The sequence below is a fragment of the Hyaena hyaena genome, unplaced genomic scaffold, assembly GCF_003009895.1.
Source record: "Hyaena hyaena isolate Hyena2069 unplaced genomic scaffold, ASM300989v1 scaffold_99, whole genome shotgun sequence".
Classification (NCBI taxonomy): Eukaryota; Metazoa; Chordata; class Mammalia; order Carnivora; family Hyaenidae; genus Hyaena; species Hyaena hyaena.
In genome coordinates this window covers 3,557,656-3,583,299 of record NW_024080731.1, presented here as the reverse complement: position 1 = coordinate 3,583,299, position 25,644 = coordinate 3,557,656, and the positions used below count along the sequence as shown (strand labels likewise).

At 38.1% G+C, this 25,644-nt stretch overlaps 1 protein-coding gene across 4 annotated transcripts in view; it reads right to left on the bottom strand.

Moving 5' to 3' along the window:
• ACSS3 (acyl-CoA synthetase short chain family member 3) overlaps window positions 1-25,332 on the bottom strand; it is a 160,714-nt gene extending 135,382 nt beyond the window's left edge. For 2 of the 4 annotated variants that reach the window (XM_039235552.1, XM_039235554.1), the window contains exon 1: window positions 24,572-24,930. In XM_039235552.1, the coding sequence (XP_039091483.1) occupies window positions 24,572-24,885 (314 nt within the window). In that variant the 5' untranslated portion in view covers window positions 24,886-24,930. Of the gene's footprint in view, window positions 1-24,571; window positions 25,057-25,264 lie in introns of those variants that run through there. The other 2 variants (XM_039235553.1, XM_039235555.1) reach the window with 2 other exon arrangements.
• Between the last annotated feature and the right edge of the window lie 312 nt (window positions 25,333-25,644).

Genomic DNA, 25,644 nt, shown 5'->3' with positions numbered 1-25,644 from the left:
GCTGAAATCAACAGCCAGATGTTCAACCAACTGAGCCACCCAGGTGCCCCCAACCTGTATTCTTGAGTGAAGATGGATGACATGAAGCAAATCTCCTGAGTAACCAAAGATACATTTACATGAGTGAGGTATGGTACATTGTACATTTACCTGGGCTATTGTAAAGTAGGGATATTTGAAAGCTGTTTATTCCTGCAGCACAGGAATAGTCTTTCTGACTGATAGAAAAGTCCTCAGACTCATCAATTTTAGCAAATTCAAAACAAACTTTAAAATTGTCATATTTCACAATTTTAGAGGCAGAGGGATCCATTCCAGGGCAAAAAGAATGAGTATAATCTCAGCTGGTATAATTATGTAGTCACTAGAGAAATGTTAGGTGTCCCTGAAAAGAAGTCAAAGGTGTACCATCATCTGTATCTGAGCTCAGAGAGGTGGAGCTGAAAGACTTCAGAAGGAGCTCCATCAAGAAGAAAGCTCTTGGAGTACCTGGGTGGCTCAGTTGGTTAAGTATCCAACTCTTGATTTTGGCTCAACTCATGCTCCCAGGGTTGTGAGATCCAGCCTTCCATCAAGCTCTGTGCTGACATTACAGAGTTGTCTTGGGATTCCCTCTCTCTGCCCTCTCCCCCACTCACTCTCTGTCTCTCAAAAATAAATAAATGCTTAAAACAAAAAGAAGAAGAAAGCTCTTGAATTCTTTCTACACTTCTTCTTATGCATAATTTTCTATTTTCCCTTGCCTTTTCCTCATTAACTCTGCTAGTTTACATCCAGAATAAAAACTTTGACTCAGTTCTTTGGAGGGAAATTTGGTTGAATTTGACTTCTTCTCTTCTTCCCTTTAACCTACCCTGAATCTTCTCTGTCATTCCCAATATCTGACTTTAGCCCACCCTGTATTTCACTTTGACCTTGTTCATTAAATGAGTTAAACACTGGAGTGTGTACTTGGCCCATGCCCTGGGCTGAGTCAAGGAATCTGGATGGATATCTGAAGGATTTTTAAGAGGTCGGGAGCCTGACACGCCCCATGGTCTTGATCTGTAGGTGTCAGAAGAAGCTAGTGCCAAACATTCACACAATTCCTCTATTTCCATCAATTTCCATCATTATCGACCTTCTTTTTATGGAGAGCTAAAATTTTGTTATTTAAGCATTTATTTGTTTGTTTGTTTGTTTGTTTACAATTTGAGAGGGAGAGCATGAACAGGGGAGAGGGGCAGAGGTAGAGAGAATCTTAAGGCAGGCTCCACCCTCAGCACAGTGCCTAACATGGGGCTCAATCCCACAACCCTGGGATCATGACCTGAGCCATAATCAAGTTGGACACTCAACCGACTGAGCCACCCAGGCACCCATAGGCATGTATTTATTAAATCAGTTTTCAAATACTATAAAAGGAAACAAAATTCTGACACTAAAAAAAACATGGAGAAAAGACTTCTTCAGAGGAGAAATAGATAATATTTACTCCGTGAATTTGCTTATCCAGATACAGAAAGTTGAATTGGTTAAGTCTAACATGTTCCTCTTAATTTCACCACTCCCACCTATTTAAAGATTAAATTTATTGTACTTTCAATAGTGTAGAGTATGAAATTCTTTCACCAACTGCCATATTTCAATCTGCATGAAATAAGTGTGGACAGCTTCCTCCAACACAAGTATATTTGGCAGTCACAATGTTGCAAACCTCTCTGTAGTCACAGCTAGTGATTGCTGTGCTGGACACACATTTGCTACTAAATAACTGGAAGTCCAACATATAATTTACCTTCTGATATGAGCTCCTTTCCCTGGATCATATTATAATGTCCTTCCTTGATGATCTCCTATATGGGTCTTCATTTTGGGACAATTTCAGAAAAAAAATTCAAGTTCTTTTCCAAAGTTAAATAAATCCAAGGATAACATGCTGAAAAGAATTTGAGGGTAATGGATATATTTAGTTATCTACCTACTAAAATACTAAATCTATATTAGTGAGGAATGTGTAACATTTACAAGAAATAATTTATTACTTTATAGGCAGACTGTGGCAGTTTATAACCCCAAATATTAATTATAAATAATTATTTTCTCAGGGTGCCTGGGTGGCTCAGTCAGTTAAGCATCTGACTTCAGTTCAGGTCACAATCTTGAGGTCTGTGAGTTCAAGCCCTATGTTGGACTCTGTGCTAACAGCTCAGAGCCTGGAGTCTGCTTTAGATTCTCTGTCTCGCTCTCTCTCTGTCCCTCCTCTGCTCATGTTCTCTATCTCTCTCTCAAGATAAATAAATAAAAACATTAAAAAGTTTTCAAAAATAATGATTTTCTCTTCAAATGTTTTCTTTCCAACAAATTTAGCAAATAATTTGTTGTTTGTTCGACCTGAGACTGTAAAGAAAAGGCAAAAAATATCATTGGGAACATGCCCACCATTCTAAAAGGCATACTGATTTGCAATAACTATAATAAGAAGCAAAATGTGGCAAATTCCCTGGCAGAGGTGGAAACAAAGTATGATGAAAGCACAGTAAAAAAGAGATTAATTCTGGCTAAGGGAATGTGGTTAGGAACTGGTTGAAAAGAGTGTAGAATAGTTGTAAAGGTCTGAGTTTCAAGTCAAAAGACCAGAGTTCAAATCTCAGGCACATCATGTAATAGTTGCAGGACTACAGGCAAATTAACATGCCTCGGTATTTCTTCCTCCGTCTATAAAACCAGGAAAACAAAACAAAGAAAATCCAACAACATAGCACTTACTCTGTACCACGACAACACTATGAATATTTAACACACAATCATTCAATTCTCATAATGACTCAATGTATACACCAATGTAACGACCAATGTATACATCTTCACCTTACAGATGAGGAAACTGAGGTACAGAGAGGTTAATTGGCCTACTCAAAGTACACACTGGTGCATTACAGGCTTGGACTGAATGTCGAGTAGTTAGGCTCTGAGTGACAACCACTTATTCTGTGTTGAGGAGTTAATATGAAAGTACTCTACATCTTCCACAATCACGCTTTCATACACATTTCCTTGACTCCTCTCAATAACCCTATGGGGCAATTACTATCATTATATACATTTACAAATGGGGAAGCTGGATTAAGTAAGTGACGAAAGCACAATTTTGTGGCTGTGGGTTTGATGGGCTGAAGCAGGGCATAAGGAGAGGATCACTGTTTCAAGACTTCTTTGTAATAATGTGTTGATAGAGATGGAAGGGAGCGAAGGGTTTGAGAGATATGGAGGACTAAAACAAGATAACTTTAGGGAAAAAGAGGAAGAGAAGGAAAAGAATGTGTACCAAAGAAACTGGGGCTCAAGGGGAATCAGCAAACTATACTCACATTCCAAATCTGCCCACATTCTGTGTGAATAAATTTTTATTGAAACACAGCCACACTCAATTGGCTGCTTTTCCTTGATGATAGCAAGGCTGCAACAGAACCTAGTGGCCTGCAAAACCAAAAATATTTACTATTTGACCTCTTAACAGCAAACTTTGCCAATCCTGTCTCTAACGAAGCCTCGTACGATAGAAATTCCTGTGATGATGCAAAGTTTTCTGCACCTTCACTGTTCAATAGCACAGCCACAGGTAGAGGGCTAAAGTTTAATTTTAATTAAGTAGCTAAAAGTAAATTCAATTCAAAATTTAGTTCTTCGGTCGCACTAGCCACTTTTCAAGTGCTCAGTTAGCCACATTTGGCTAATGTTACTGCAGAACTGAATTTTAAATTTTACTTAATTCAAGTTAAACTTAAATTGAAATAGCCACATATGGCCACCAACGATCATGTTGGACAGCACAGTGGTAGGGAATTTCAAGGAGGCAGAGGCGGTCCCCAGAGTCAAATACTGAAGAGAAATCAAATGAGGCAAGACTTCAAGTCAATCCATTGAGTTAAGGAACAAATAGGTACTGGTGATCTTTGGGAGAGCAATTTGCATCCAGCGATAAGGACAGAGGCCCCTGCAGTGGATATAGGGGCATAAGGGACAGGAAAGCCTGGAGTATACACATCGTGGCTGAGAAGTGAGGATATAAAGAGAAGAAGGACGCTCTGTCCTCTCTTTGGCTTGTGCAAATCTTTCAACTGGCTTGTGAAGGCAGCTGAAGGGAGGCAGCATTGAAAATTAATGGAAACATGATTCTTTAATGGCAATGGCAAGAGGGACATCCACAAAAAGTAGGCAAAGTTCAGGTTCTGCTTTAGAAGTGCATTAATGCTGCTGAAATAGGAGATGTGCGTTTAGGGTGGAGCATAACCTGAACTAAAGCAATGAAGACCAGCAAGCCCTATCTTAAAAGCCTGGAATGCCTAGTTAAGGAAGGGTAGGCCATTAAAGCGTTCACAGCTGGACAATGCTCTGCTTAGAAATGGGTTTCAGGTCAGACTTCAGAGGCAAAGGAGGAAATGGAATCAGTTAGGATCTATACTGAGTAACCAAGAAAGGCAAAGTAAGTAATGAAAACATGGGGAAAGAGGAACTATTATAGAAACAAATTAAAAAGGAACTAGAAGTAGGGGAAGGGTGGTAACAATGAAAATTGATGGGTTTTTTTTCTTTTTTCATCTCTGGATGTCAAGCTTATGTTGTCTTTAAGGGAGACCTTGAATAAGAAGAAAAAGAAACACTTTTGAAGTAAGAAAAGGAAATAATATTTTGTTAATCGCCAGTATGCCAGGTTCTGCATCTGGAAATTTATATGCATCAAGTCATTTACTCCACATACTATCCCTTGAGGAAGACACTGTTATTCCCATGTTATCAATGAGAAATGAGCCTCAGAGAGGCCAAATAACTCTCCAGAATTATAAAACTAACACTTAGCAGCCTGCAGCCCAGTGCTTTCTGCCTCTAAGGAAAATGTGATGAATTTCCAATTTTACATGTCTGTGTGCTTATTTGAGTAATTCTCGTACCTTCACAAGAAGATGTTTTTTGTGTGCAGAGACCGTGTGCTAGCTCATTAATGGCATACAGCAAATGGTCAATAATTATTTTTAAATAAATGCCTGCAAGTGTGAATGAACATGAATTGAAGTAGTACTCTTCTGACACATTAACACAAATAAGAAAAAGAGTCTTATGAGGTAAACACTCAGTAAAAACAATGACGAGCTCCAAAGACTACTATTGCACACAAACAGAGAAGGCTTTAAGCATTTTTAAGAGGGCATCATCTTGCTTTATTCACTCAGGGACATCTCATCTAAATTACAGATACTTTGGCCTTGAGCGGTATCAACTGACTGTTCCAGGAAACCCTCCAACTTGGGTAATTGCTTACTTGGGGCAGCATAATAACCTTACGTTAATTTAACCACCAGGGATATTGTTTTTGTAAAAGTACTTGGAAAGCACATCTCTCTATAGGACAATTATTTTAACAGAGAAACCTAACACAAAGAGAGTGACATTCTTTAGCCCTACCAATCCTTTATACGTGAGTACATACACACAGAACCTGGCCCCATCTGCCAGCCCCAGCGACAGACTGTCCCAGCTCAACACGAAAGGACAGCCCAGGCATCTGCACCTTTGCCAGATCATCTCGGATTAAAACTGAGTGAACTGCCAATGGTGACAAATATAGCCAACGGGGAAAAAAGAATAGAAAGAAAGGCTTTCAAGAAATCAATACCTGTTATCTGAACTGGATCCACTGTCAATGAAAAGAAAAGGCATGAATGAATGATCTTAAAGATCCATGGGTTGTGAGTCATGACTGACAGTTAAATTCAAAGCTGAAAGTAAAGACACCATGTTTTCTTGTCTTATTTTTATTTGGGAGGAAATGCAGGAAAAAACAGGGTTTTAAGCCAACAGAAATAGGATTCAGTTTAATATAAAAAAATAAAATAGAAAATTATAATCAAATTAATATTAAAGGTCAAATGTTAAAGTTAGAATCAAAATAAATTTGAATTTCAAGGCACAAATTTATTAAGATTGAAATACAATAAAAAAATGAATATAGACTTGAAAGTATATTTTAAAGAAAAGTAAACTGCATCATTCTGCCCTTTAGAGCATTTAGGATACTCTTAGGAGTAAAGGTCCTCAATCAATCAACTCAAAAATAAGTCATGATGAGCTCAGAAGGAACCAAACTCCTAACTGGGGAAGGTTCCTAGAAAAGCAGACTTACAGATGAGGGTGCCCACAAGGTCTCTCAGCAGGTAACCCTGAAACCTCCTAACTATTCCAAGAACCAGCTGCGGATAGAAGAGAAGGTACAGCCTCCAATGTAAATCAGTATTTGTTGGGGGTAGGAAAGAGCCCTCTCAGCATTTAATCCTGATAACAATGATGAAGTGATAAAGAAAGAAAGAAAGGAAAAAAAAAAAAAGGAAGAGAGGGAGAAAGGATAAGAGATAGTTGCCCCAGAACCACTGAGGGGAGAAGGAAGCTAATGTGTTAACATTGGTGTTACTTTGCTCTGGTTAAGGAGAAATGTGAAGAGAGGGTAGAAATAGGTAAGGATTGAAACTAATGTGCTCTAACCATGGGAACTTTAGGACTGTATATTTTTTCCTACTTTCACATTGCATCTTCATCTTAGCTATCTATTTCTTTCTCGTTAAGGCTATAACTCATGTAGAATGGCATACCACAATGTTCTGATGAAACTCTCCTCTACAGCTGAGGCTCCCAGAATGCAGACACCACAGTCATTAACTCATTCTGCACAACACTTAGCACATATCCACAGAGAGATATTTAGTACAAGCTCTTATTAAAAAGGAGGAATATTATCAGTCATCTTAGAAAGTCTGAGAACTTTTTCTTCCCATTAAGCCATATAAATTATTCTGAGATTGTTTCTACAAAGACTGTATAATTGGCAGAGCTACAAAGGGGGCATCAATTTTGCTTTACTGCTTAAAATAAAAAGATTTAAAGCAAATGTGATACAACATTAAGATTTAAAAAGCCCAGTGTTCAATGTCTACTAGATTATTATTTTTATTTATTTATTTTATTTTTTATTTATCCTCTAGATATTTCATAAGGAAAAAGGCTGTGAGAACTTATTCACAATATTAATCTTTTTGAAGAAAATTTTTGACCCTATATTAGAAATCAGAAATCTGATTTCTCTTTGATCTAGAAATCTTCTAAGAATTCATGAGAAAGGAGAAAGGAAAGAAAGACAGAGACAGAGAGAGAAATCTTCAGAATGTTGTGTCCAAAGATGTAAGCATATCTGCCTGCTTATAATAACAAATAAAGAGAAACAACATGAATTTCAGCATGAAGGGATTGTGAAATAAATAATTTTTCATTCACCCAGTATGTTAAAACACTCTGCAAACTTTAAAAATCATGGAATAGAAGAATAGAGGAATGGAAAATTACAGCTTATTGTAGTGGAAAAAAGAGCTATCAATAGTATGGATAGTATAATTCCATTTTTCTGTAAGAATAAAATTAAAGACCTAGAGAATCAAATAGACTGACAGATATATAGATTCTTAAAAGGCAAAACACATAAACAATAAATATGTGTGCCTGCAAACACTGGTGAATCTGCTAAGGTTTATTAGTTTAGCTCATTGTAGGTGCCAATGTTATTTTGGTTTTGATAATATACTAGTTGTGTAATATGTCACCATTGGGAAAGGCTGAGTGATAGGCACAAGCAAATCTCTTTGCACCACTTTTGTAACTTCTTATGAGTCTACAATCATTACAAAATTAACATTTTTAAACAAAATAAAAAGATTGAAGGAAAATATGCAAAATACACCAAGATATACACTGAGAATGTATTGAGATATTGAACTATACAGCTGATTTTCCATCTACGTCGGCTTTCCTGAGTTTACCCAAATAGAATTTAAAGAACTCTTCCTTCCTTATTGGGAAAAAAAAGGCATAAACCTAAATTTTAATAAATTTTTTAAAGTGTTTTTTTAAATGAGAGACAGGGAACAGAGCGTGAGCTGTATAGGGGCAGAGACAGAGGGAGACACAGAACCTGAAGCAGGCTCCAGGCTCTGAGCTGTCAGCACAGAGCCTGATGGGGGGGCTCAAACCCAAGGAACGCAAGATCATGACCTGAGCCAAAGTCAGACACCCAACCGACTGAGCCACCCAGGGGACCCTAATCAAAATTATTTTTAATAAAGCAATGTCACTGAAGAGGCCATGTCAATTCAAACCTAGGTCTCAAACCTTGTAATTCTAAAACCTCTGCTCTTTAAATTAAGCCATACAGTGTCCCATCCAACTTCTCACCTTCATCTCTCACCAAAACAACCTTACACCTAGACATAATCATGCTATGGGCATATCTACAAAGATCATCTAATGTGACTAACTAGATACCATTGAACATAACTTAAAATTTTTATTATGCCTTTTTCCCCTAGCCTTATCCTCAAAATAATCTGAGAACAATATCACAAACTATATCTTTGCTTTATCCTTGTCAATGTCCCCAATATCTACATACATATTATATTCATAAATAAAACATTTCCCATTAACATTTCCATTGAATACAATACAGTTTACTCTATTATCCAAGAGTTCATCATCTAGCTGGTGCTAAGCCCATTATTTCCCTTTATTCTCTTTGTTTTTACTTGTCTTCTCCTCACTTTCCTCTGTATTAGCACCTCTAACAGAAAATGAGAGATTGTACCAATGGATAAAATTAAAACTGGCTGATTCTCTTATCTATGAAAAGATTCATTAGTTTAAAAATGTTTACTGTTGACAAAAACGTGAGGTTTTATGCTCTATAGCTATTCACACCTCAACAGTCAAAGGCAATTCAGGGTAGAGTTGATTGTAAAATAAAACACATTTTATTACCCATATTTTCAGAAAAATATAACTAGATGGTCCATATCACTCATAATTACTCTTTTTAAGCAGGAAAATGAATGCTATCTTATTGCACACACACTTTTTTCCTTTGATGTATGAAATTGTCCTTCAAAGTTACAATCTATCTGGAATCTCATTCAGCATCTGGAATAGTTCCTGAATTGTAGAAGGCATTCGATAAACGTTTGATGAATGAACAGGAGAAAGAAAGAAAAAAATGAAGGAACAAATGAGTTAATGAATAAATAAATTCTAGAGCCATAAATACTCCACAGGACCACACTATATATGTGTATATACATATATGTATATATGCGCCTGGATTGTTTTTAAATCTGAAACACTGTTTTTGAGAGGATAAAATAGGATTAACTGGAGAGGAAATATGATATAGTGAGAAGCTGATATACTCCAGAGTCTAACACATCTGGTTTTTCATCCCAGATCCCACACCGGCATGCCAAGTAAACATAAGCAAGGGCTTAAACTTCCCTAAATTCTTCTTTCAAGATATATGTGCTTGAGAAATTAAAGGACTATGGTAAGGATGTATTGTTGCTATCATTACTGTAATAGTATATTATGTATTCTGTAACACTTTACCACTCTCAAACACACACACACAACATGTGTGCACCCTCACTCAGACAAATACACATATATAGAGTAAAATCCTCTTCTAGGATTTAAGTGATTTTGATTTAAGAGTATTATTATTATTTCCATCAGATATAGACTTTGAAATAACTAGATATTTAGTAAAAAAGGAGAATCTTCCTAATTAAAGATATTTTTTACTGATTATAAATTTAAAAATTCTTTTATAAGTAAATTAAACCCAGATAAGAGAAAATTTCATCAAATTAGATCGACTAATCCTATAATTACAAATCACATTTCAAACAGCTCTTGAAATATCCAGGTGAAATAATAAATGTTTCTAGTAGACATATGTAGAAGATGTTGAACAGTCAGGACCCAGAATTTTAAAATATTAAAAATACGTTTTATATTTTCAAAATTCCAGCCCTTAATAGAATATAATCAGCCTTTACTCCAAATAACATAAGTATTAAGATTTATATCATTATTTATGGCAATACCATGGGTGTGTCATAGACAAATAATATTTTTATGTTATTTCATTGCTATCACTTTTTTATTTTTTATTCTTTTTTTAATTGAGGCATAATGGACATATTACATTATATAGGTTTCAGGTATACAATATAATGATTCATCATTTGTATACACTGTGAAATGATTACTACAATATAAGTCTAGTTACCATCCATCACTATACATCATTAAAATTTTTGTCTTTTTTTCTTTCTTCTTGTGATGAGACTTTTAAGATTTACTCTCTTCATAATTTCCAAATATGCAATACAGTATTATTAAATGTAGTCATCATGCTGTACATTGTACCCCTGTGACATTTATTTTATAATGGGAAGTTTGCACTTTTTGACCCCCTTCACACATTTCATCCAACCCCCTTCCCCTCCCCAGTCTGGCAACCACCAATCTATTTTCTGTATCTATGAGCTTAAGTTTTTGTTTTGTTTTGTTCTATTTTTTTTTTTTTGTAGATTCCACATATAAGTGAGATCATTCAGTATTTGTCTTTTATCACTTTTAACCAATGATTTTCATTTGATCAATTAAATTTGGTTTATTTGGTTAACGTATTGACTACAAAATGACTAATAAATGACAATCTGGTAACATGTTATTGGTCCAACTCTGAAATCTGAAATTCTTGGAAGCTGGTACGTTCCAGAGAACAACTTTTTCAGCCCATACTCACATGGGTGCTGGGTCTGTACCATGTAAGTAAAGTATTTCCCTCCTTGTAATATGTGTGTCTTTGACTTGATGACTAAGAAACCCATGCTGACTGTAAAATAGTCTCTATTACAACTTAAAGATAAATGAGCTAAAGAGAAGCAAAGAAAGCCAACTGCCTCATAAATGACACTTAGACCCATGAAAAATGCAAACTGGTGCAGCCACTCTAGAAAACAGATGGATGTTCCTCAAAAACTTAAAAATAAAATTACTCTACAATCTAGCAATTGCACCACTAGGTATTTACCCAAAAGATAAAAACATAATGATTTAAAGGGATATACGTACCCCCAATGTTTATAGCAGCATTATCAACAACAGCCAAATTATGAAAAAAGCCCAAAGGTTCATCAACTGCTGAATGGAAAATGGTGCTATATACATACAATGGACTATTACTCAGCCTTCAAAAAGAATGAAATCTTGCCATTTCCAATGGATGGAGCTAGAGAGTATTATGCTAAGCAAAAGTCAGGCAGAGTGAAAACATGATTTTATTCATATGTGGAATTTAAAGAACAAAACAAAACAAAAACATAAGGGAAAGTAAAAGAGACTCTTAACTATAGAAGACAAACTGAGGGTTGCTGGAGGAGAGCTGGGTGAGGAAATGGGTTAAATAGGCAATGGGCATTAAGGAGGGCACTTGTGATGAGGACTGGGTGTTAAATGTAAGTGATGAATCACTAATTCTAGTCCTGAAACTAATATTACACTGTATGTTAACTAACTGGAATGTAAATAAAAATTTGGAGGAGATAAAAAGGAAAATTTCAAACCCTTTGATGCCTTGATAGAAAGAAGATTATAAGTCATTTTGGGTCCCAGTAGGATGGATGATTCAGGTAATATCTACCAACAATCTATATAGGAACCCCAGTAGAAGATAGATTAAGAAGGTAAATCTGCAAATGATGAAGTTTTTAAATCAGTAAATTGATACACACAAGGTTATGTGCATTATACTCTGGATATAGTATGACTAAGACCTGATCCCTGCCCTTCTATTACCTAATATGATTTGTTAAATTGTTGGTAAAAGTATCCATGGAGTGTGAGCTTATCGAGTGGATGTATAGTGGATGGAGACGAGTACTGAGTATTCTTTGCCAGACTAACTCAAAGGGAAATAAGATTCAAGGTGACGTGCTTTTTAGGGGAAAAAAAAAACATTTAGTCAAGAACACATGCAAAAGTTGACTGTGGGAAAGCAGTGAAGATTTACAATTCCTCTAAAATGAAAGAGTGGACATATATGGGAACACAGTTGACAAAGGAGGAAAAGAGAAGCTACATCTCTCATTAAAAATTTTTAGAACTGTAACATAGTTCTCATTTTTTTGTACCCACTAGGTCCTGATGTCTAAACAGTTACTGGACAACCAGACAGAAGTTAAGGAGTATAGTTACAACTCATTACAGATATTGTGCTTCATAGTGTGTGAAAAATTAAGTCCACCACTATACAGCCAGTCACTTAATCTCTGTCTTTTTGTTTATACAGCTACAAAAGTGTGTTATAATTATACCTATTTCACAAGGTGCTGGAAGGAGTCAAAGAATATGTATGTATATATATATATATATATATATATATATATATATATATATATATATATAGTTGTAGCACAGGGCCTAAGCCATAGTAAGTGTTCCATAATTAGGCAACTGCTTTTGTCTGCCATAGTTGTTAGTACTATCATTAGCATTACTGAGAAACAATTCATCAACATGAAAGAATGGAGTAGCTCAGGCATGAGCTAGAGAGCAATCACATGTGAATTCCCTTCTCAATCCATTATGGATTCTATAAATATCCCAAATATCCCTGTGGCACACCCTCTCATTACTCAAGAAAGCATTCAACATTCTTACATAATGTGTTCCCCAAAGTTTGGCAACATCTATGGAATAACCCAGGTAAGTGAGAGAGCCTACAACTCATTGTCCTTGTACTAAATTTCAAAAAATTATATATATCATATATATCATAAATATATTATACATATCCTAATTATATATAATGTATATATATATACACACTAAGCTGTATGCGGTATTATTCCTGAGAAACTCATCTCTGCACTTATCATAAGCCATCTATCAAGGTCTGTACATGCACACTAGAATCAAGATGAAAAGCATACTGTACATGAATGTGTAAATCAGTAATAAATGCAGTAAACAAAATCAACAAGTTCCATAATTACAAACATACAAGAAGTTGTATGAGAGGTTGGAAGAAAAAAAGTTCAAATATTCATACTAGATGAATTCATCAGCCTATTTATCACTGTGTTCTAATAAAAATAATATTAAAGCATACCACAGGCAATGAATAATGTGGTCACTATAGATCTTCCTTAAGCCAGAAACCCAACAGAGCATTTTTTAGAGAGATTAATACCACTTTCTAGTGTCCAGGAAACGTTTCTAAGGGAGGAAACAATATAAAACCTCTCTTTCCTCAACTTTGAGACTGTGGTACATATTTGAAATATTTTACATATAAAACATAGTTTATTTTTTTCAAAGAGTATCAACCTATTATTCTATACATAACATGGAACTCTCCAAACGTTTCTGGGAATTAGATCTAGATGTTTTAAATTTTAGTGGTTTGAGTGGAGAAGGGACAAGAAAAGAAAATTAAAATTAATTGAGATGCTTTAAATAATGTTTATTTTTTGAGAGAGACAGACAGAGCACGAGCAGCGAGGGGCAGAGAGGGAAGGAAACACAAAAACTGAAACAGGCTCCAGTCTGTGAGCCATCAGCAGAGCCTGACAGGGGGCTCGAATTCGGGAACAGCAAGATCATTATCTCAGCCCAAGTTAGACACTTTACCCGGAGTCCCCCAGGCTCTCCTAATTGAGATTCTTATTACAGAAACACTATAATGTAGTATTTGGAAAGAGTACAGATGCTACACTCAGACTACCTGGATTCAAATCCTGTATCTGCTACTTACTAGATTTATAAGTTTAGGCAAGTTTGTTAAATTCTCCATTATTCATTCCCACACTCATTAAATGAGAATAAAAAACTGAGGAGCGCCTAGATGGCTCAGCTCGTTAAGTGTCAGACTTCAGCTCAGGTCATGATCTCCCAGATAGCTGAGTTCGAGGTCCATGTGGGGCTCTGTGATGACTGCTCAGAGCCTGGAGACTGCTTCAGATTCTGTGTCTTCCTCTCTCTCTCCCCCTCCCCCCGCTTGAATTCTATCTCTCTCTTTCTCTCTCTCTCTCTCTCACAAAAATAAACATTAAAAAAAAAATCTGACCCTATCTCACAGGGTGGTTGTAAATACTAAATAAATTAAAGCATTCAGTATTGTACCTGGCTCATAGCCTGGACACAATAAAGCCTAGCTATTTTTACTATATGCTTGATGCTATTTACCTACATTAGCACACAAACATTCCAACAATCCTATAAGGTTATTATTATTTCCCTCTTGGTCAAAAGGATAGGATGGATTGCACTGCAGTAACAATTGCAAACTCTCTGTAACTTGCAAAAATAAATGTTTATATCTTACTCATACAACTTCACCGTGGGGTGGACTCCCCAAAACACTGTCATCAATGCGTTTTTGCTCAGCCAGACTACTTCTATTCCACACGTGCTCCACGATGGCTGTGCAGACCAGAGAACTACTCATAGAAGCACTCAACAACTAAAGGCTTCACCCTGAAGTGACACATCTTCCTCTTCTCACTGCATTGGCCAAAGGTAACAATATACCTCTGGATGTAGGGGGAAATCAAATCCCCCTGCATGTCTGAGGTAGAGAACAGATACCGCTGACCAATAATAACCTCAAAGATTAATTTTATAAATCCCCCATTTTATAATTATTTAGGGCAAAGCACTGTTCAAACACTGGAGCCAAGATTTTAATCTATGAAATCAATTTGTTTTCTCCACTAATAATGATCCTTGACTTTTTTTTCTCTCCTACCCACCAAAATAGGGTATCTAACAAACTCCCATTGGTAACTGACAAACTTTGTTTGGCTTTGATTAGGACAGGGAGTAAGGAAGAAGGCAGAGTCAGGGCATTTGTGGTTTAGAAAAGCACTTAAATCTCAGCTGAGAATCAATATAACTCTGTAAAAATAAGAAAAACTGTGGAGAGAAAGCAAAGTTAGATTAGTACAATAGCAGACTTTTCTAAGCTCCAGTGCTTTTGCTTACAGTTATTTAGCAAACAGTCAATGATACTGATGCTATATCCCTTTGACTATCTTTCTTATCATTTTTTTATAAACATCTATATTGGTCATGTCTACAGTAGATCAACTGAACATTCTTTTATATCTTCCTAAAGTCCCTTTACCTAACTAATGTATCCACTTAGGAGAGATGTCTTGAAAGATTATACTTGGGAAACATTTTTATTCTTTGTCAAAACATAAGAAGTTATTCCTATTGTCCAGAGTTAGCTTTTAAGTCAAAGACCTAGGGAATTAAATTGCTTTCCTCCCAATTAGAAAAACTTATATTTTAAATCAGTAAAATTCACTATTTACCTAAAAGTCATTAAATTCTACTGCTCTGTAACTTAGAATTTGAAAGAACTTTTTTTTTTTTAGCTAATCTAGGGCTTTCAATTGGACTATTTCAAACTCAAAATTCTTTTTTTAAGTATATTTATTTATTTTTGAGAGAGAATGAGTGAGTGAGAGAGAGGGAGAGAGGATTTTAAGTGGGCTCCAGACACAGCACAGAGCCTGATGCAAGACTCAAACCGTGATATGGTGATCTGAGCAGAAACCGAGAGTCAGAGGCTGACCCGACTGAGCCACCCAGGGGCCTCTCCAACTCAAAATTCTTAAACTTCAGTTTTCCTAGATATCATAAGAATGGTACTCCTCCTTTCTATGCACTGTCCCTGACCTCATTTGGCCGTCATACTAGCACAAGCACATAGACTGTCTTTCATAATAAGTTCTCTATCCACATGGTTTAGATAAAGGATGAGTTCCACATTCAGATGTGCTTCTAACACTACAATTTAAAGAGGTTCTTAGATTCAAAAAATTGTCACAAAGACTCATTAGCCTCCTACATATTTCTCTTGCAAATGTCACACTACAATGGAAAGCAAGGAGTTGCTGCTTGTTGCTTATAAAACTGGGTGTTTTTTTTGTTTGTTTTTTTTTTTTAAAGCAGCAGAGGTAACAGCAGAAGCAAGTAACTTCAGTCACTAGATTTTTTTCCCCCTCAACTAATAGTATACGGCATAAACAAAGGAAGACTAAGCCACCTTCCAGGAGGTGCTAAACGTCTGGATTTTCCCCTACACCTGGCAGTTGATCGGGTCACAGTCGATTGAATTTCCATTGTTCATTGATTGTGGCATTTGTGAGGCAATCCATCCTTGCTTATGTAATTGCAGCATTCCAAGAGTTCACTTCTTTCCGTCCTGAAGGCTCCACAGCATGAATGACTGAGAAAATTAGATACGGCACAGCCTCAAGCTGCTGACCTTCAGAATATAAAATAAGGCCCACCTTTTAAAATTGGTCTTTCTTGATGAGGCTGTTCTGTGGGACTATATTTCTAACAAGCCATTTTTCATGCTGACCATGTACCTTCTTAAAATATTTTTTGTATTTATAAAAAAAATGATAAATTAAATTTTAAATATGCCTGTACTGTGCACAATATTATGAATAAATTCATTTCATTTAGAATTTGTCAGAAGGGGACAAATTTTTCATCTTTAGGTACCTCTCACCTTCAAATCAGAATTAAACATCATTTTAATAAAATCTGATAAATACGAAGGAAACTTCACAGGATCTTAATAAGTTAAAAAAACAACAACTAAATTTCCCAAACAGTCTAATGTGGCTGACCAGTGGATTGCCAAAGTACCAAAATTCAGTAAGAAATTAAATTACTTTCTGGTTTACATAAAATCCACATTATATTTTCCTTATTTGCTTGCTTTGAAACAAAGTTAAACTCAGAAAAGTTGCAAATACAAGATTAAAAAAACTTTTTCCCTCTGAATCACTTACTTACATGATGCCTAATAACCCCAGATAATTTAACAAATCAACAAATATTAATTATTTCATCCCTTTTCAACTGTCTCCTTATCTTCCCTGTCAAACTCACCATCAAATATGTGATATCTAGCTAAATAGAATCATTCCAGTATATAACAAGAACATACAGATTGGCTGAGTAGCTCTTTATTTCAACATTTAGACATTTCCATTGGGTTTTTTCCATGAACATCTAGTATCTAAACAAAAAAAGATAAGAAACCACACAAGTTTCAACTTGCAAAACCAAGGAGATCTGTTAATGAGGAATGGGTTCCAAAATAAGCAAAATTCCCTTCATTCCTATGTCACAGATTTCGACACTTCTGCCTTTAGTCAGAAGTTTCTCCTAAAAGGGGAGGTAGGATGAGTAAAGACAGTGAGGCACTATTCCCTAACCCAGATACTTCCATAAGCTGTCCCGGTCTCCCCAGCCTCTACGGGATGCTGTACCTACCATAGGTTCACTCTGTATGCTTTGTTCTGGCTTTGGCTTTGGCCTCCATCTCTACCCTGACATCACATTATGAAAAGTCACTGAGGGTTTCTGAATCAAAACTGTCCTTTCAATCCTCAATAGCCTCAAAATATCTCTAGAGCCCTTGACCTCTACTGACTTCCCCTATTTTTATCTCTTCTTTCCTTCACGTGCCATGACACTAAAATGTCCTGTTCTTCCTTCTACTTCTTTGACTGAGTCTCATCCATTCTTATGGGGTATTTCTTTTTTCTTCTACTTGTCTCCAAAGTTCACTTCTTAGTATTTTGCTCTTCTCTCTCTCCCTCTCCACCCCCTTCTCCACTCAACATTCATAGGCTTTAACTTTCACATCTTTTCAATTTATAGTCAAATCTGTAATTCTACATAAAGCTCTGCCCAGTTTTCAACCCATTAACTTTCATTTCACAATCAGTTTCTCCAGTTGGACATCTGACTCAAATTCTTGCAGTTACCGTAACTTCCTTCCTTCCCTGAGTCCCACTGCCAGGAAGTCGTGATGTCACATTTAGCCTTGGATAGGGATTAGTCAGTTCCAGCCAAATGATGCCCATTGCAGATGGATATTGTGGTTTGTTTGTTTGTTTTTTCAAAAGAAGACCAAAATTTGAATTGTTAATAGAAATATAGATTTTAAATGAAATATTAAAATGCTTGAATACTGAGAATTACATAAATAAACAAAAACTCAGCACTTGAGGCAAACAAAACCTATCTGCAGGCTTACAGTCAGATTATGAATTACAGCCTAAGACATATAAGCAAATCCCTTTTTCTTATTAGTCCAAGATTTTTTTTAATTTTTTAATGTTTTATTTATTTTTGAGAGAGAGAAAGAGAGAGAGAGAGAGCATGAACAAAGGAGGGTCAGAGAGAGGGGGAGACACAGAATCTGAAACAGGCTCCAGGCTCTGAGCTAGCTGTCAGCACAGAGCCCGACGCGGGGCTCGAACCCATGATCCGTGAGATCATAACCTGAGCCAAAGTCAGACGTTTAACCGACTTAGCCACCCAGGTGCCCCAGTCCAAGATTTTTAAAACCATCCAGAAACTATCTTCTGAGTCTGAGGTCAGTGGTGCCCCAACCCCCACGCCCCTACCCTTGCCCAGTTGTGGTTTCACTTTCTGGTATTTCAATTACCTGTGGTCAATCTCAGGCCTAATGTGATCTCACAGTGCCTACATCATTCATTGCACTTGACCTCATCCTGTAGGCATTTTATCATCTCACGTCATCAAAAGATGAAGAAAGATGAGTACAGTACAATAAGATATTTTGAGAGAGAGACCACTTTCACATAATGTTTATTACAGACTATTGTTATAATAATTCTATTTTATTAGTTGCTATTAATCTCTTACTGTGCTAATTTATAAATTAAATTTTATGATAGGTATGTATATACAGGAAAAAACAGTATATAAGTGTTCGGTGCTGTCCACGGTTTCAGGGATCCACTGTGGATCTTCCAATGTTCCTCCTGTGGATAAAGGGGACAATCCAAAATAACCTCTACAAGCCAACTGCTCTACTATATTATCCTCCATGCACACTGGATTCTTTCTAACCTCTATGCCTGTCATGTCTGTTCCCCACACAAAAATGTTTTTTTTCCCTAAATCCTATTTTAAGGTCCAGTTCAAATGCTATCCTTTCCCTGAAAACCTCCTAGACCACATTTGTTTATGGGAATATCTTTCCCATATTCCAAAGACATTAATACCTAGTATTGTGCGCCAGGCACAGTCTCAGACACTTTACAAGCCCCTCCCCACCCCATATAATCCTAAGAAATTGATACTATCATCATTCTCATTTTACAAACAAGGGTATTGAAGCTCACCCAAGGTAAATGGCAGAGCTGGGGTTGAACTCATAACCATTTTTTTTCCAGTGCAGAAAGAAAAGTAGGAAATTCATGTTTTGATCATCCATTATATGATATATTATGTATCAGGGAAAAAAATCTAAAAATCCTTAACATGGCTCACAAGGGCTCCCTTCTTCCATTTCTTGATAATTTCCTCATTCCTTAAGCCCCAGACACATTAGTCTTCTTTCAGTTTCTACAATCTACTGAGCTACTTCATACCTCATGGCCTTTGCATATGCTGTGTTCTTTGCCTGGAATGTTCCTCCTCACTTCTCATGTCTAATCTCTACTCATTGGTATCTCAGTTTTTTTTTTTTTAATTTTTTTTTTTTACAAATAGTTTATTGTCAAATTAGTTTCCACACAACACTCAGTGCTCATTCCCACAAGTGTCCTCCTCCATGCCCATCCCCCCTCCCCCCCACATCCATCAGTCCTCAGTTTTTGTCAGCATTCAAGAGTCTCTCATGGTTTGCCTGTATCTCAGTTTAAATACCATTTCCTCAGGAATCCTTCCATGATCCTTCTAGAGAAGACTATGTTAAATCCACCACTAACCACTGTATTGCATAGTATGTACTGCATTCTAAATAAATAGCTCTGTGATAATTTAGTCATTGTATGCCCCCCCCACTACTATATGGTGAGTTTCTTCACTACCTATTCCATAATTTTCTCTGTATTATTGGCACAGTAAGTTAATGACTTATATCTTTAACACTAGAGACCATTTTAAGACTCGGAGGGATTAAACAATCTTTGTCTCATAGTTAGTAAGTGAGATCTTGCATGTTGAAAAAATTATACTCCATTATAGAAATGTTAACTAAACTGAAATCATTTTCTAATAATCTGCATTGAGTTGGAGTATTTCCTTTTCAGTTTATAGTCATTGTTAGTAAATATTACATTCTAAATCATATTGTATATGAGAGTCTTATCATGCAATGTTGTTTAAATAAAAATAAACAAAAATGGGATTGCAATGCTTCCTGAGAAGGAATAAATCAATGAACTAGACAGAAGAGTCAACCACAATGTGTACTGCAAAAGTAGATTACCTAATCTTTATACCACAGAGTGGTAGCTCAATTTCAAATTCCGGATGGACAGCAGGATGCCTAATTCATGAGGAGAAACTAACCAAAACATCCATTTTGTTGTTCCAAGATTAAAGAAATTACTAGGAATTCTAACTGATTCCCCTTTGGCTATATTTTTCCACTAAAGTCTCTAAAATAGAGACTTCATCACCCCCAAAAACCAGGCGTCAACAATGTGAATTAACCACAAAACAGTGAGAAAAGGTGGTTCTTCACAACTTCCTAAAGCACCTACATGTAATTGGAATTTATTTTCCAAAGATCATAAAGAAATATATTGGGTGCTTGGGTGGCTTAGTCGGTTGAGCATCTGACTTTGGCCTGGTCATGATCTCATGACTCATGGGTTCGAGCTCTGTGTTGGGTTCTGTGCTGAAAGCTCAGAGCCTGAGGCCTACTTTGGATTCTGTGTCTCTATCTCTCTCTGCCACTACTCTCTCTCTCTCTCTCTTTCTCTCTGCCTCTCTTTCTCTCTCTATTTCTCTCTGTCTCTCTTTTAAAAATAAATAAACATTAAAAAATGTTTAAAAAGAAATGTATTTTAGAGGACTATTCACTTGATTAGAAAGTCCCTTCAGTTTATCACCCTTAAGGATTACTACCCCATGTTGAAATACAAATCAAAACCACCATCACAATATCACTGCGTACTGGTAAGAGTGGCTAAAATTAACAACTCAAGAAACAAAAGATGTTGGCGAGGATGTGGGGAATCAGGAACCCTTTTGCACTGTTGGTGGGACTGCAAACTGGTGCAGCCACTCTGGAAAACAGTGTTAATATTTTTTTTCAAAAAAAAGTAAATATGGAATTACTATATGACCCAGCAATATCACTAATAGGAATTTATCCAAAGGATATAGCCGTGCTGATTCATAGGGGCACATGTACCCTAATGTTAATAGCAGTGCTATCAACAATAGCCAAATTATGGAAAGAGCCCAAATGCCCATCAACCGATGAATGGATAAAGAAGATGTGGTTTATGTATACAATGGAATACTACTTGGCAATGAAAAAGAATGAAATCTTTGCGACAATGTAGATAAAACTGGAGGTATTATGCTAAGTGAAATAAGTCCGTCAGAGAAAGACAGATATCATATGTTTTCATTCATATGTGGAATTTGAGAAACTTAACAGAAGACCATAGGGGAAGGGAAGAAAAAATAAGATTAAAAAAAAAGAGAGAGAGAGAGAAGGAGGCAAACCATAAGAGACTCTTAAATATAGACAACAAACTGAGGGTTGATGGGCATGTGGGGTTAGGGAGAATGGGGACAATGGTTGATGGTCACTGAGGAGGGCACTTGTTGGGATGGGCACTTGGTGTTACATGTAAGTGATGAGTCATGGGAATCTACTCCAAAAGCCAAGACTACACGGTATGTTGGCTAATTTGACAATTAAAAAAAAAAAAAGATTTGTATCCCATGTTTACACTCCTGCATATGTAAATTACCACTGGTGAACTTATGCCACTATGAAAGCTAATATGCATTACTATTTATTTGTTGGAGCTTTTGATAAGCCTGCAGATTCTGAGTGAAGTTTACTTTCATGAAAAACAGACAAGAATTATAATGAAAAAGGAGAAGTCAAAGGCATCAGAGATCTCTACTCCCTATATGTCTATCTAGGAGAAGACAGTTAGTTACAGCACCCAGATAACTCCTGTTTACTTCAAGAGTTGGCTACCCACATCCGCAATTCCCAGCCCCAGCTTCGAAGAAAATGAGCAAATCTCTTTCACATCAAATTGTGCCTATATCCCCTTACTACCTCCCAAAGACATACAGAAACAAAAATCAGCAAGTCTGTGTTCTGTTACTTTACTATCATTTTTTAAACTCATATGTCGGCTCTGTCCTAGACCCTATGGATATAAAGATAAAAACAAGAGACATTTCATCCTGCTCTTGAATTTCACTTTATAGAAAATTGTTCACCAATAAGGAGTGTCTGCAAATAGGTGTCCAACACAGTAATGGATCCTACTTGAAACTGAAGTCTTATTGATGAACTTTAAGATTAGATATGTGGTCTTCCACCTTTATTTTCCTGACCAACTCTGCTCTGACCACCAAAATTTTTAGTATGATTGAATCACTCTTCTAAAATAAATACAGACTCAAAGACTTATCTTTATTCACTTTGATCTTTTGGGCTGCTGTAAACAAGTGTGGCCACGTGATTCCAATTCCAAGAGCACAAAGATACAGAGTTCAGCTACAGTATTATCAAATGTCTGTGTTCTACAATGTACTGAATTTTCAAAAATACAAGACCATTTGGCAAAAATTCTCATTAAAAACATTTTATGCACACAATTTTAGAAACTTTAAGTGAGGAATTAGAGATTAAGAAGAAGAAAAAAGTTAGAAAGAAAATCTCCAGGTCTAAAATGTCTATTTGATGGATTTTTGACTTCCACGTTCTCTGCACTCACCTGGGTCCCTGCCAACCCCAATCAACCTCTAACAATCTGTCCTTTCCCTTTCATTGCCACTGCCACTCCTTCGTGTCTGGGCCCCATTGGTTTTTACTTGGAATAACCCCAATGACTTCTTAAACTGACTTCTCTGCACATGGTTTTAAGGGGAGGGAATGGTCACATAAATAATTTCAGCACCATACTTTATGACAGATATGCAGACCCAGAACTTTGAGAACACACTCTTAGGAAAGACTATCATTTCTGTTTTGATCGGAGAAACACAAGAAAGGTTTCCTGCTCCAGAAATCATTGTGGTCTACCAGTGTAAAGATAGCTACTCTTCCTCCAACATTTATAAGATCTATTCCATCCAAGACATGGTCTTAAATCTTTACCCATCTAATCCTCATACTATTTCCACATTTATATATGAAGAAACTGAAGCAGAGATTAAGTAACTTGGCTGTGGAACACACAGCCAGTAACTGGGAGTGCATGAACTCAAACCCAGTATTCTGGCTCCACAGAATAGTCACCAGACTCCCAAAAAGCAGGGGTCTTATATTACTCAGCGGCATATACATAGTGCTTGAATCACTGTAGGGCATGTAAAAAAAAGGGGTTAGTCAAACACCGTTGAAACAACTGAGCTGGAAGAGAAAAGGTGCTCAGATTCCAAAAGGAAAACTACGTACAGTCCCAAACACTGAAAAGAGAACAGGGCATAGTGACAATATAGAACAGACTCTGATTGGCTTGCCTTTCTCCATTCCAAGTCCCCTGCTCTCAACAAGGAGACATTTGTCAAATGCAAACCTGATTGGGTCATTCCCCCCATCTCACTGACTGGAACTTGGAAATTTGAGAAACCCCACTGCAATGTTTCTCAAACGTTTACAGGAAGCATCCCACCCTCATGGCTGGCAGATGAGAGCAACCACATTTTTAAGGATTAGGTACATTTTTAAGGATTAGCCTAAAAAACAGCCAGGACTCTGACCTCTCATAGACGTGCGCCTCACCCTTACTATTCTGGCAAGTCTGGCATTTATTCTACAACGTATCTCTGTTTTGTTGTAATGTAAAAATGATGCTTACAACTACTTATAACTGCAACTCCAGACCAAAAAAAAATAAAATAAAAATTGTATTCCTATCATGATTTCTAGCACCACTTGACGTATAGGTGCATAATTTTGGAGTCTCTCATATCGCAGCTTCACATACACAACAAGGCTATATAGTTCTAACCCAATCTACTTGACAGGACACAGAAGTCTCTTCCCTGCCCAACCCTGGACTTACCAGCCAGCGCACTCTCCCACCTCTCAGGTCAACACAATTATTTGCAACCATAGTAACAAATTTCATCCACCTCCTGGTCTTTAATAATTAGATCTTTGTCGACCTTGAGAAGAGACACCCATACTTCCAAACCCTACTTAGGTGTGTGACTTTATTGACGTCTTTCCTCAAATCTCTTCCTCCCTGCAGCATGGGATACTTGGTAGTACTTCCCCAATTTATCACACTGCTGCCATTTGTTTCCACAGCTGTCTCCTGTACTAGACAGTGTTGTCGGTGGAGACAGACCCTGGTTTCAGCCGGTGCAACATCCCCGGTGCCAAGTGCAGTCCTGCCATATTGGTAAATCTCTGGTCTATAGGAAACTGGGCTCATATTGGGCCCGTAACTCAAACTGGGCTCATAACTGATCCCTCAAAAGAAGGGAGGAGGGTCGACTCTGGAACTTTTAAATTCGAACTGAAAGATCTGAGCACATCTTCAGTCTCGATTTTCTGTCCCGACACAAGGCCGGGTTCCGGGAGGAAGGGACGTTGAGCCCTGTCGCCCAGAAGTCGTGAGAGATGTGGACAGGCGACAGAGGCACTCACCAGCTGGTGGAAGGCGGGTATCTGTTCTCCAGCGTTTTGGTCCAGGGCTTGTACCAGCTGATCTGCTCGGCGGCTTTGCCCCAGAACCTCTCGGGGTCGGCCACCGAGGCCGCGAAGTGGGTCTTGTACTCGCCGCCACCGCCGGCCGACGACAGCGCTCGGCAGCCCCGACCCCCGAGAGCGCCCCGCGGGCCAGGGACCACGTAAGCCCTGCGCGCAGCGCCGGCGCCCGGGGCCGCCGAGGGCCCGGGCAGGGGCCCCCCGAGTCCCCCGGCGCCGGTGACCTTGCGACACTGCAGCCAGGACGGCTTCATCGCCTCGGGCTGGCCCCCCGCGGGCTGCGCGGCGCGCGGGCTGGGAGTGCACTTCCCGGACGACCCCTGGGCGCTGGAGGCTTCCCGCGGCCCTCGGGGAGCAGGCGGGAGGCGCGGGCAAATCTCGAGGTGAGCCCGGGGCCCAGGAGTTTGGAAGTCACACTAGAGTTGCCGGGAAAAGCCGACCTGGAGCGGGGGGTGGGGTGGGGAGGAAGCAGCAGGGGGGAGGTGGGGCTCAGGGGTTGGGGGTGGGAGTGGGGAACACAGCACGAGACTCCAGCCGCTCGGTGCGTTTCGAACCCCGCGGCTCCCCCAGGAAGAGCTGCAGAAACCCTCCCTCCCGCGACACTCCAGCGGCCCTCGGAAGAGGCGGACGCACCCAACTCAGTTTTCAAACAAACAAGTCGGGCGCAGCTTCTGTGGCTTCCGCTTCGGGCAGCGAGCGGGCGGAGGCGTGTCGCCCCTGGCCTGCGGCGGAAACCGACAGTCGTGGGCTCTGCGGCAAGGCCCCTGCTCCGTTTGTGGTATTCGTTTCTTTTTTAAAGTCAGCTCAGCCCCTGGATAGTAAAAGCACAAGCGGCTCCAGGGCAAGAATTGCTCCAGGATTTCATGACAGCTGAGGGGGGGTGGGGGAGGGGGGTGGAGAAAGGTTGCACTGTATTGAGTAGTGCTTCATGAGAGTGATTGACAGGCCGCTGGGACTCGGATTCATCTGCCGCCCGGACTTCCCCAAAGATCTGGGGACGGAAAACAGAAGAG